General features: G+C 63.3%; 2 protein-coding genes across 3 annotated transcripts; both read right to left on the reverse strand.

The window, feature by feature from the left end:
* Nucleotides 1-154: 154 nt before the first annotated feature.
* On the reverse strand, nt 155-4758 carry ELOB (elongin B). Of its 2 annotated transcripts, none has more exons than XM_038540674.1 (4): nt 4608-4758; nt 3453-3587; nt 2394-2499; nt 155-322 (listed from the first exon to the last, which is right to left on the reverse strand). In XM_038540674.1, exons 2-4 carry the CDS (start codon nt 3573-3575, stop codon nt 210-212), a joined length of 342 nt encoding a protein of 113 aa, XP_038396602.1. In that variant the 5' UTR covers nt 3576-3587; nt 4608-4758; the 3' UTR covers nt 155-209. The 2 variants fall into 2 exon arrangements, with proteins under 2 accessions (XP_038396602.1, XP_038396601.1); XM_038540673.1 differs by lacking the exon at nt 4608-4758 and adding an exon at nt 3733-3813.
* Nucleotides 4759-7853: 3095 nt separating this feature from the next.
* PRSS33 (serine protease 33) lies at nt 7854-11458 on the reverse strand. Its single transcript, XM_038540680.1, has 6 exons — nt 10049-11458; nt 9671-9703; nt 9404-9566; nt 9055-9320; nt 8652-8821; nt 7854-8463 (listed from the first exon to the last, which is right to left on the reverse strand). The coding sequence occupies exons 1-6, from the start codon at nt 10089-10091 to the stop codon at nt 8305-8307; spliced, it is 834 nt and encodes a 277-aa protein (XP_038396608.1). The 5' UTR covers nt 10092-11458; the 3' UTR covers nt 7854-8304.
* Between the last annotated feature and the right edge of the window lie 76 nt (nt 11459-11534).

Genomic DNA, 11534 nt, shown 5'->3' on the forward strand with positions numbered 1-11534 from the left:
GGGGTGGACGGTTGGGCCCACAGAGCTTGGGGTCTCTCCTGCTGGCCTAGCAAGCAAGGGCCCAAGAAGGAGTCTTGAATGGGGGGCAGACCCCATCCCAGGAAAAGGGTAATGCCTGAGTCAGAAGAGGGTGCGCAAAAAAGGCAGCAACCAGGCAGACACCCAAATCTCTTTTATTGGGGGGCACTGGGGGCGGGCCCAGGGCCCTCTCACTGCACCGCTTGTTCATTGGCGCTGCTTCCTGAGTCCTGCGGCTTCATCACGTCTGGCAGCTCAGGTGGGCTGGAGAAGGGTTCAATGCGCAGGGCCTCGAAAGCTTCATCTGGTGGACAGGGGAGTGGGGAAAGCTGGAGGGAGCAGCCACCTCTAGCTTCTGGGGTCCTCTGGGCAAATTCCCACCTCTGAAGAGGGAGTCTCCTCCTACCCAGATTGCCCATCTCCAACATCCCTGTCCCTCCTCAACCCTTTGCACCTACCAGTGTGCCCATGTACTGACCCCTACCCACTTGTCTCCTCTCACCCAGAATCTCCACCATCTGTTCCATTCACAGTTTTTCTCTACCACACAATTTTGAGTTCAAACCAGACTGTTCTTCCCTTACCTGAAACCTCCCGATACCTTCCCCATCACTCTGAATAAAATTCCAAGTCTACACATCCATACCTTGGTCTACCTGTCTCCTGCGCTCCCAGTTTCCCCATTAAGCTCTTTCCTGCCTCAGGGCCTTTGTATTTGATGATCCTGAGAATTCCCACTGCGAGTGGCTGGTTGGGGGCAGGCTGAGTGTCAACCCCAAGTCACCTCAGAGAAGCCCTCCCCCACCATCCTATATAGCCCCTGCACCGCAGCAGTGGCTCAGTCCTTTAAGCTTAAGCATCTGCTTTCTGCTCAGGTCTTGATTCCTAGCTCCCCGCTTAGCTGGAAGTCGGTCTCTGCCTCTCCACTCTGCTCCTCCCTCTTGCTGGCAAAATTATCAAAAACACCAACTCGGTGCATTCCAATGCCTGTGCGTTGCTACAGGAGTATTTACCTACCACTGGCCAAAATGGAGATTTCTTTTGACCAGCTGCTTCCCCCATTACCACCAGTTCCAAAAGGGCCCTTCTTGTTCCTGTCACCTCAGCACAGAGCAAATGAGCCCTGCTTCCTCACTTTTCTCCTGCACTTTTTTCTAACAGGGAGACTTTATCTCTTCCTGGTGCAGGGTTTTGAAGCAATTGGCAGAGTGGGTGTATAGCCCTCCATAGTAATGGCCAGAGACGGTAAACATCCTGTAGGGCACAAGACCCCTCACACGATTTTCCAACCTAGATGTCAACAGTGAACTGAAAGAAAGATCCCCTGCCCCAGCTTAATAATGGCTTCATCTTCCAAGCTACAGATCTGCAATGACCACTCTCTCATCGCCGCTCTCATTTTTGGTTAATAGTCCGGAAAAATGCTATTTAACACTTGATTTGACTGAGCAGCCAGTTTAGGGTGGGAAGAGTCCTGTGTTAGAACTCTATAAGGACCCCCCCCCCATACATTTTGCAACAAAAGTAACCTGTGGGAGGAGCAAACAACAGCCAGTCCAGTTAAAATTGAAGCCTTTTTCTTATAGGCAGGACATATACGGAAAGCAGTGAACCACTCCCCCCAGGTATCCCTTGGATTTTTAAATACTAGGGCAGGGGCTGAACATCAATTCCAGGCCTGTCAGTCCCAGCAAGTGACCTAATTTCCTCAGGCTCAGCTACTCATTCTTAAAATGGGCACAATACCAGTCTGGAATGCACAGAGATGCCGTGGGATTAAGCGATGCCTGGCAAAGACTACTTGGCATGGTGCCCAGCTCAGGCAAGGTCCCGCCTGTCTGCATCTGAACCACAGCTCTCCCCGTGACTGCCAGCAAGCCTCAGCGTCCATGTCTCCAAAGTGGGGACAGCAGTGCTTCCCTCTCAGGCTGCGGAGTATTAAATAGGACAATGGAAATAAAATACAAGGCCCAGGACTCACTAAGACCTCTTTAAAAACAAAGCTGGTATTGTGATTAGGAATACCTCAATCCCTTGTGAAATAGGCTTCAATTTTTTTCTTTTTTGAAGATTTTATCTATTTATTCATGAGACACACAGAGAAAGAGGCAGAGACACAGGTAGAGGGAGAAGCAGGCTCCACGCAGGGAGCCCAATGTGGGACTCGATCCCAGGACCCCGGGCAGAAGGCAGGCACTACTAAACCACCCAAACCACCCAGGCGTCCCCTAGTCCCTAGGCTTCAATTTCGACAAGCATCTCCTTTGCCCCTCCCCCCCTTTGTGAGGAAACACTGTCAGAAGACACTGCCCTAGAGGCTGGGAGGAACAGCAGCAGGCTCCCTGTGACCCCTTTCTTTGGCTGCCCCCGCTCACCTGCTCGGAAGGCCAGCCCTACAGTGGCTGGGGCCTGCGGCCTCGCCGTCTGACTGGTGAAGCCACACTCTCCCAGTGTCTTGCCATCATCCAGAAGCTGGTCATCCTGAGGAGAGAGGCAGGCAGGGTGTTGGGAGAGGCCCCAGGAGGGGTGAGTCCCAAGGACTTCCCTGGTCAGCAAGTACCCTGAAAGTCAGAAGAGGGAAGATAGATGGCCCCCAGGAGGGCTGAGAACCACCCCCAGAGCATACCAAACACGACTTCCAGGGCTACGTGCATTACTTCCAAAACCAGAACCTCCCAGACTGGGGCTCCTCAATCTCCTTTCCCCACCAAACTCCAAGTGATCCTAATTTTAAGACTCAGTGACCCAGTGTGTCCAGTGGCAGACTTGCTTTAAATCCCAGCTCCGCCACCTTGGACAAAGTGGTGGATCTCTTGGAAGGTGTGGTTTTCTCATCTGTAAGATGAGAATTACCAGAATTTTCGCACCGTTTTGGGCAGCCAGGGGCTTTGCCGAGGGCAGCCGACCCGGAAAGCAGAGAGCACCGGGCCCGGAAGGGGCACACGCAGCGGGGAAGCCCAGGGACTGACCGCGGCCAGCTCCGTCGGGAGTGACTTCCGGCGAGGCCTAGCGGGGCCCCTGCCCCTGGACCCCTGCGTCGGGCCAAGGCGACGGCCAGCCTGCCCCGTGAAGACCCAGCGGCCCAAGCCGCCTTCGCCGCACGGCTGCGACTGACCAGTGAGGGCGGGACGGGCTTGCAGAGCCTCGCAGGAGCTCGGGGGAGGGGCAGGGAGGCCCGCTGGGCTGGGCCGCTCGGCTGCCGCCCATCAGGGCTGGGGGCGCTCCCGACCGGCCCGCGGGGGGCGGGGGCCGGGGCTTCAATCCCGCGCTCGGCCGCTGCTGACCTTGGACTGCGAGGCCGCCTCGCCCAGCCTCAGTTTCCCCAGCCGGCCGCCTCGCCTCCACGCGGGGGGAGTTCCGGCCACTGTTTACACCAACGACGCGGCCGCCGCGCAGCGCTGCCGCCCCCGCCCGCCCTCCCGCCCGCGCCGCACCTTGTACAGCCGCTGCTCGTCGGGCGGCCGCTTGAGGATGCCCTCGACGATGCGCTTCAGCTCGAACACAGTGCTCGACTCCTTGGCGTCCGTGAAGATGGTGGTCTTGTGGCGCCGGATCATGAGGAACACGTCCTGGGGGCGGCGGGCCGGCGTGAGCACGGAGCCCGGACCCCCCGCGCCCCCGCCGGCCGCCACTCCCCCAGCCCCGCGCGGCCCGACGCCCTCCGCCACCCCCCGCCGGCCCCGGCCCGCCGCCCCTCCCCCCGCACCCGCTCACCATCGCGGCGGCTGCCTGTCCCCCCTCGACGCGCCGGCGCGGCCGCGCTCCGCCCCGTTCCCGGCAGGCCGCGCGCCCCGCCCCAGCGTGCCTCGCGCCCGGTGGCCCCGCCCCGCGGCCGCCATTTTAAGTGATGCGCCCCCGGCTCGGCCGGACCGCGCGGCGGGCGGCCATCTTGGCGCCGTGGCGTGGTGGGCGTGGGACGGGGTCCGGCGCGGCAGGTGGCGGCGCCATGTTGGGAGTGGCAGAGCGGAAGGCCCCCCGCCCCCCACCGCCTGCGGTCAGGAGGTGTGGGCGCAGCCTCGGCGCTCCGTGGGGAACGAGGGGGGCTGACCCGGCGAGTGCGGAGTACCCCCGGGCCTGGGAGGGCTGTGACCGCTGTGCATCCTGGTCATCGGGGCGGCACAACTTTCGCGCCGCAGCGACCCCTTGGCTGCTGCGTGTGTCGGGGGGGGGAGGAGGGTCTGTTCATAATTGAGGGGCTCCCTGGCCGCCACGGGGGTGAGGTTCTGGGTCTTCTGGCCGCCCCCGTGGTTGGCCGTCCCCATCTCCACGACCAGCCGTAGCGGGGCTTGGTGACCTGGAGGGACTCCGGGAAGCGGCCGTCGGGGTCGGGGGTGGTCAGGGGAACTCGCTCGGCCCCGGGGGGGCGGGGCCGCCGCGCGCCCGCGGTCGCAGCTCCCCTTGGGACGCAGCCAGCCCCGGGAGGGCGCGAGCCTCAGCCAGGTCCCTGGCGGGGCCCCCAGGAGCCGCGGGAGCCCCCCGCCGCCGGCTCCGCCCCTCGGGGGGGGCTGCATTTGACAGTTGCGAGCGGGCGGGACCCGGAGATGCCGCCGGCGGGGCCTGAGTCCAGCCGGTGGCTGACGGCGACTCACCCGAAGAAACGGAAACTGCCAGTTGCTTTACCAGCAAAACTGGGCTTCAGGGGGGACGGCAGAGAATTGCGCGGCAGGACAAGGGAGAGACCGCAGGGAAGGGGCCATGCGGGCGGCTGTCACCCCCAGCATGTCCCCTGGAATGGAGCGGCTTCCTCGCGCTCGCGGGCGGCTGGTCCCGCGGGGCTGCGGCGGCCGGGCGGGGAGGCCGAGTGCCCCCTGCCGGCCTCCCGCCTGCACCCCGAGCGCGGTTTCCTTCTACTAATCGCGGGGGGAGGGGGGGTGCAGGCTCCGCGCGCGGACCACCTGGGATCCAAATCCTGGCCCCCGACCTGCCCCCCAGGGCAGCTTTCGGCAGTTAGAGTTCAGTTTCGTCTTCTTTAAGACGACGGAACAGCTGTTTGTAAAGTTTGCAGATTTTCATCAAGAATTGGTATTCGGGGTCGCCCCGGGGGGGCTCGCGGTTGAGCGTCTGCCTCTGGCTCAGGGCGTGACCCCGGGATCCGGACCGAGTCTCGCATCAGGCTCCCTGCGTGGAGCCTGCTTCTCCCTCTGTCTCTGCTTCTCTGTGTGTCTCTCATGAATAAATAAATAAATCTTAAAAAAAAAGTTGGTGTTCAGGGGGCATCTGAGTGGCTCAGGGCGGGATCCTGGGGTTCTGGGATGGAGTTCCGCATCGGGGCTCCATGCTCAGTGGGGAGTGTGCTTGTCCCTCTCTTTCCATTGTCCCCCCACGCACTTCTTTCTGCCTCTCTCTCAAATAAAATCTTAAAAAAAAAAATCAGTATTCAGTAGGTGTTTCTACAACTGCAACCGTACTACTCATTTTTGACTTCTAGCCCCTGCCTCCTTGGGGGGGCCCCCACAGTCCTCTCCCCTCCTGTCACTCTTCCCTCCCTGGGCCTGGGCGGCCTGGCTTCCCCTGGCTCCCCAGCCCCAGGCTGACCACGTCCGCATCATGGCCTGCGTGCAGCGGCAGCGGCAGTGGGCGAGTAACAGGGCGGCTAGTCCTTGGCTCAGGCCCAAGATTTCCATTTAATCTCAGCATCTTTGCTACAGAGATTTGGAGGCCTTAGATCCTGTACTGCTGAGGAAGGAGAGCACGGGGCAGGGAAAGGGTGTGCCAAGGAGAGGGCAGCAGCCTAGTTGGCCTTCCTCTCCTTTTTTTAAAAGCATTGATTATCATATAATTATCATGACTGGTAGTTCTTGGGGTGCCTCTCATTTGTAGAGTGTTTTACAACTACTTTCATCCCCACAAGGGAAGATTTACAGCTCAGTATGGAGTTTGAGTCAGCTGCCCAGCTCTGACCCGGTTCCGCCTCACCTGCTGTGGGCCTTAGGGCACGCCCCCTAACCTCTCTGGGCCTGTCTGCCCATCGGTGAAATTGAAAACACCCACGAGGTGTTCTTGGAGCCGCCGAGAGCGTGCTCGTGCCAGGTGCAGCATTCGTGCCCAGCGGGCAGAAGGGTGAGCGCTTTAGCCATTTCCTTAGCCTTCCCAGCAGCTACGGCAGGGTGGGTGGCATCCATTCAGATGACAGGAGGGGATACTGAGGTCAAGTCAGTACTCTTGGAGGAGGCGAGGCCATCTGGTTGCAGCATCACCTGCCAGAGCAGGTGGGCAGCTAGCAAATGGCGGCCTGAGGTGGGATCCCAGCATGCCCCATGCCCAGGACTTCCCAGGACCAGCCCTGCTGCCCTGGTGCTCCCCTCCTGGCCGCACAGCCTCCTAGCCTGTCGCCTCGAAGGTCAGGCAGGTGCCGTGAGGCCAGGGGCAGTAAGCAGCTGTGGCTGATGCAGGGTCAAGTCCCCCCCACCCCTGCTGACCTCGCTGGCAGGCAGGATGCACCAGCACAGGCTGTTGTGCCACTGAGCCTGCTGGGCGAAGAGAGGCAACTTGCACATCAGGAAGGGGCTGAGAAGAGGGGAGCCGGGAGCCTGCACTGCTGGGAAGTGGAGAGAGGAGAGGGGATTATGACCCCCCTCTGCCATCCCCAGCTGCCTCCAGAAGCAGACCCTGGGCGGGAATCCCAGAATCCCAGCCTACCATCTACCAGCTGCAGCAGGACCCTGGGCCTTGGCTTCCCGTGTGACACCTGGGTGTCAGGTGAGGATCCCAGCAGCTGGTGTGGCCAAGCCATCGCGTGGCATCCGGTAAGGGCTCAATGTGGAGCAGCTCATTTCTTCTCACCCGCTGACCCTTCCCTTCCAGGGCCAGCCCCTGTCCCTCCAGCTCCGGACCCCCCTGTTTAGCTCCCAGGCTATACTTCAGAAACGGGGCTCTCTGAAGGGGGCAGGGAGGGACCGCTACTGAAATCACAGCAGGTCCAAGGCTGCGGCCCACGGCCTCCCAGCCCCTGGCTTGTTCCCATATTAATGCCACAGGAGGCATCCCTGGGAAGGCTCCAGGCTGAGGGAAGGAGCCGGGGTGGCCAGCATCACCCAGCAGGGACCACCAGGTCCCTGCTGACGCGCCCACAGCCCACAGCCATACCTTGTCCTGGACACCCTGCTCCCTGATAACCGTCCCCCAAGGATAGTGAAGTGCTTCCCCAGATGGATGGGCCCCGGCCGCAGGGAGAGAGCAGTCTGGAGTCCCCCACTCCCCCCGCCCAGTCTGTGCGCCTGGCCCAGCAGCACCAGCCTGCTGCAGCTACCCTCTCCCCCAGGGCAGGGACAGGGAGCCAGCAAGCCTCAGGCCCTCCCCAGCAGCTGCAGCTCTGAGGCAGGCCTCCGTGTCCTCCCCCACTGCCCCCTTTAGGCTTTGGGGTTTCCAGGTGGTGGTATTTCCTATTCCCTCTGTAGTTCTAGACACTGAGCTGTATCTATTGGGCTGGATGGTCTTCTGCCTGGGGATAAGCAGATGGCAGGGGGGGATAGGAACCGGGTCCCAGGCCCACAAGGGTGGGCAGGGAGCTGCAAGGGGCCTAGGGCAGTTTTCAGATGCAGGGGGCAAGGGGTGGGGGTAGGGGAGTGGCCCGGGTCTGTGGGCCTTGCCATGGCTGAGACACAGCCCCAGACTCCCCCTGGGAGGATGGCTGTAGCCACACAAACAACAGGCACAGCAGAAGCTCTGGCCAGGCCTGCCTGGGGCTCTCAGCCCCTCTTGGGTAGAGGGCATGATGCCAGGTGCCCCAGGCTCCTGAGCCTTCTAGACCCCTGGGGGCACCTCCACGGCAGTGAGGCGAGGTCTATGTTCGTTTGCTATTGCTCTGTAGTCAACAATTACCAACATAGCAGCCTGAAACAACCCAAGTTTATTAAATCACAGCTCTGTGGGCCAGAAGTCTGGGTGGGCTCCGCCGGGTTCAGGCTTGGCCTGGGGGGCTCTTATCTGGAGGCTGCGGGGAGGAATTGGGTCCCTGAATCTCCTTGACTTCCTGCAAAAAAAGGGGGCACAGAGGCCGGGCCGGGCACCAGCTGGCTTGTCTGTCTCTGGGGACACAGGCCCAGCCCCTGGTTGGAGCTGGAAAGGGTAAATATGAACAGAAGGGGAGAGAGGGATCATGAGACCAGGACACATGGGAGGCTCCTGCAGGATGGCTGGCGGCTGGGCTTGGTGAGCCCCAGGGGGGCAGGGGGTGAACAGATGGATGACACCTGTGAGCCTCAAGGAGGAGGGGGCAAGGTGGGGGAGACATGCAGGTCGTCGGAGGGACCCCCCAGCCTCTAGCTCCGGGTCAGTGTTACTGCACTAGAGGCTAAGGTGAGCCCGAATCCAGGGGCTGTAGGTGGCCACGTTGGTATAGACGCCTGGACGGTTGGGCAGGGCACAGCCCTTGCCCCAGCTCACCACGCCCACCAGCACCCAGCGCCCAGATTTCACGCAGGTCAGGGGTCCCCCAGAGTCACCCTGCAGGAGGAAGGCAAACCTAGGTCTGGGCCATCTGGCAACTTGGCATGGCAGTCCCGGGGCTCCAGTCCCCGAGGTGGTGCCTCCTGGCTGGGGTCCAGGACAGGCAGCCCTGGGTATTGGGTTCTAGGGAGGCAGGGTGCTGGGCTTGGGAGCTAGACCCCAGACTTCCAGGCAGCTTCCCACACCTGACAGGCGTCTCTGTGGCCCTGGATGTAGCCGGCACACACACTCCCCGGCAGCACTATGTGCTCCCCGCGGGGCAGGTTGGTGCCCACGTGGTAGAGGCGGTCACAGGTGCGCGAGTCCAGCAGGGGCACCCTGACTCCCTGCAGAGGTCGCCAGTCCGGAAGGGGCTCTGGGGGGAGGAAGGGGGGCTTCTGAGAACTGGGAGAGGCGGGGGCTCACAGTGTGACCCGCCAGGCGGGGCTGGACTCTGCCATCCAGCTAGGAGCTAGGAGGGAGGTTTGGGTCCTTGGAGGGAGGTCGGAGGTGGTGCCCGACTGGGACAGCGCGGTGGCTGGGATTCCCCCTTCCCCGCCCAGGGCCGCCTCCCCCGCCCTCCCCCCCCCCCCCGGCCCCCTACCGCACCTCCAGGGTGGAGGCTGCCCCAGCCGGTGACCCAGCACGGCGTGCCAGGGGGCGGGCAGGCCTCGGGCAGGCAGACGGGCTGGACGCGGGCGCTGAGGGGCACCGGCCGGCGCAGCTGCAGCAGCGCCAGGTCGCCGCGGGCGCGCTCCTCGCTGTGGTCCGGGGGCAGCAGCACCCTGCGCACCTGCGCCCAGAGCGCGCGGGGAGACGCGGGGCCCAGGTGCAGCGCCCCGAGGCGCACGCGGTACTCAGATGGCCGCGTCGGCCTGCGCCATGGGTGGGGGGCGTCTGAGGGCGCTGGCCGCCCCTGCCCGCCTCCCCCTGCCCCCCGCGGCCGCACCCCCCTGACCTCAGGAAGCAGTGCGCCGCCGTCAGCACCCACTGGGGGGCGATGAGCGAGCCCCCGCACACGTGTGCCCCGCGGTGCTGGATGCTCGCCTGCCACGGCCACTGTCCATCCCGGGCATCTCGGCCCCCCACGATGCGACTGGACACCTGGGGCTGCCCGCAGGCTGCAGGGTACAAGGGGGACCGAGGGCGGGGGGGAGCTGGGGCCCAGGAGACACAGGGCCCAGGTCAGGGAGGGGCTGGCCCAGGGACTCCATGGCTTCCTTACCTGCGGATTCCAGCGTCCCTGTCCCAGCGGCTCCTGGAGGAGGAAGCAGAGAAGGGACAGGATTATGAATTTGGTGTCAGATAACGGGGTGAGCAGGAGGGAGGTCACAGATTAGGAAGGAGGGTGGACCGTACTGGTCGCTCGGAGCTGGTGCCAGGCTTTTGTGCAATCAGCAGGCTGGCCTGGTTACCTGATTTAACCCTCCCCCGGGCACTGGCAGGTGGGGTCTCACCCGGTACACACATGGGCCTGAGCTGGGAGAGATGGGAACCCATGAAGCCCAGATCGGGGTGCCCTGAAGTACTCTAGGGGCACCATGCCAGAGAGAGATGAGACAGGACACCCGAGAACACCCCTGAGCCCCTGCGCCCCACTCACCCAGCAGCAGGAGCAAGGCCTGGAGGCAGGCAGCCCCCGTCATTCTGTCTTCGGGGCTGGGCCCGGGGAAGGGCGGCACCGCTCAGGGTCTAGACTCTGGTCTGAACCTGCAAGGACAGGAGAGGAGGGTCCTAGCCCCAGGTCCCAGAGACCCTCTGCCTTCCCTCAGCGCCCCCCACCCAGGTCCTGGGCATCTCCCCGGGGCACAGGTTCTATGCACGTCCCTCTGCCCACACCCCAGGGGCTCTGGCTGTCCCCCCAACCCCTGCAAGATGTGAGCTCCCTCGTGTCCGCAGGAGCCCTGGAGCCCTGGAGCCCGCCCGGCCCCTACTTCCTGGTGGGCGCCTGCTCCTGGCAGCCCCCAGCCCTGCTCTCACCCGCTCGGCTGGTGCACTCCCTGCTGACTGGGCAGGGGAGGCCCTGGGGGCTTAAAGGGCCAGAGGGGGTGGGGGCCCTGCCCGGGGCGATTAAGGAGGCAGGGCGGGGCTGCGGCTTCACCGGCAGCCTCAAACAAAGATGCTTTGAGCAGCACTTTCCAGGCGAAAGGAAAGGGACACCTGGGTTTGTCAAAGGATGCGGCTTGGGCCAAGGGGCCGAGAGCTGGGGTGGGAGCTGGGCCCGGGGGGCGGGGGCAGGAGCCGGGGGGGGGGCAGCGGCCAGGCAGCTCTGGACAATCCTGAGCCTGAGCCTCACTCGCGGCTGTCCCTGCAGGTCCCTGGCTGTCCCTGCGGGTCGCCGGCGCTGGCAACACTACTGCTCTGTCCCGAAACCCCAGCGCGGCAGCGACCCCACCTGCCCCAAGGAGCCCACCCAGACCCGCGCTCTGCGCTCTGCCCTAATTCTAAGCCGCCAGCGCTCCTCGCGTGACTGGAAGCAGACGCAGACTTGACCTTGGGGCACAGTCCACTCTTGAATTGGGTGTGGCCAGGACGTGAGGCTGCTGGCCCCAGTGACGCGGGCAGATGCTGGGGACAAGGCTTGGTGGAGGGTGGGGCCTGGGCTGCGTCCACCACCTGGAAGGCAGGCTCGGGAGCGCCCTTTTACCTGGTGGACTCCACATCTCGCAGCGGTCCCTCCAAGTCCCTCCAACCCGGCCCTCCTGCTGGTGTCGCCCTTCCCGGTGAGGGAGGGGGCCTGAGTCACATCTGCCCGGCTCCTCTCTGTGAGGTGGGGTCTGGGTGTCTGTCGCGGCTCAGGCTGCCAGAACCCAACGCCAGACTGAGCCACTGGGATGAACATCTCTCACGTTCTGGAAGCTGCCAGGCCCATAAACCAGGTGCTGGGGAGGTGGGTCCTGTTCGGCGACCTCCGCTCCTTCTGCATGGGCTGCGGTCCCCTCTCCGCCTGGTGGGGGGCAGGTGCTGGACGCAGGGCGCACTCTCTGAGCGCTCTTCTTACAAGAAGAGGGGCCTGTGGGATCAGAGCCCACTCTCAGGAACCATCTTAACCTTGACTCTTTCCATACAGGCCCGATCTCTAAATATAG

This window comes from Canis lupus, chromosome 6 (assembly GCF_011100685.1).
Source record: "Canis lupus familiaris isolate Mischka breed German Shepherd chromosome 6, alternate assembly UU_Cfam_GSD_1.0, whole genome shotgun sequence".
NCBI classification, from domain to species: domain Eukaryota; kingdom Metazoa; phylum Chordata; class Mammalia; order Carnivora; family Canidae; genus Canis; species Canis lupus.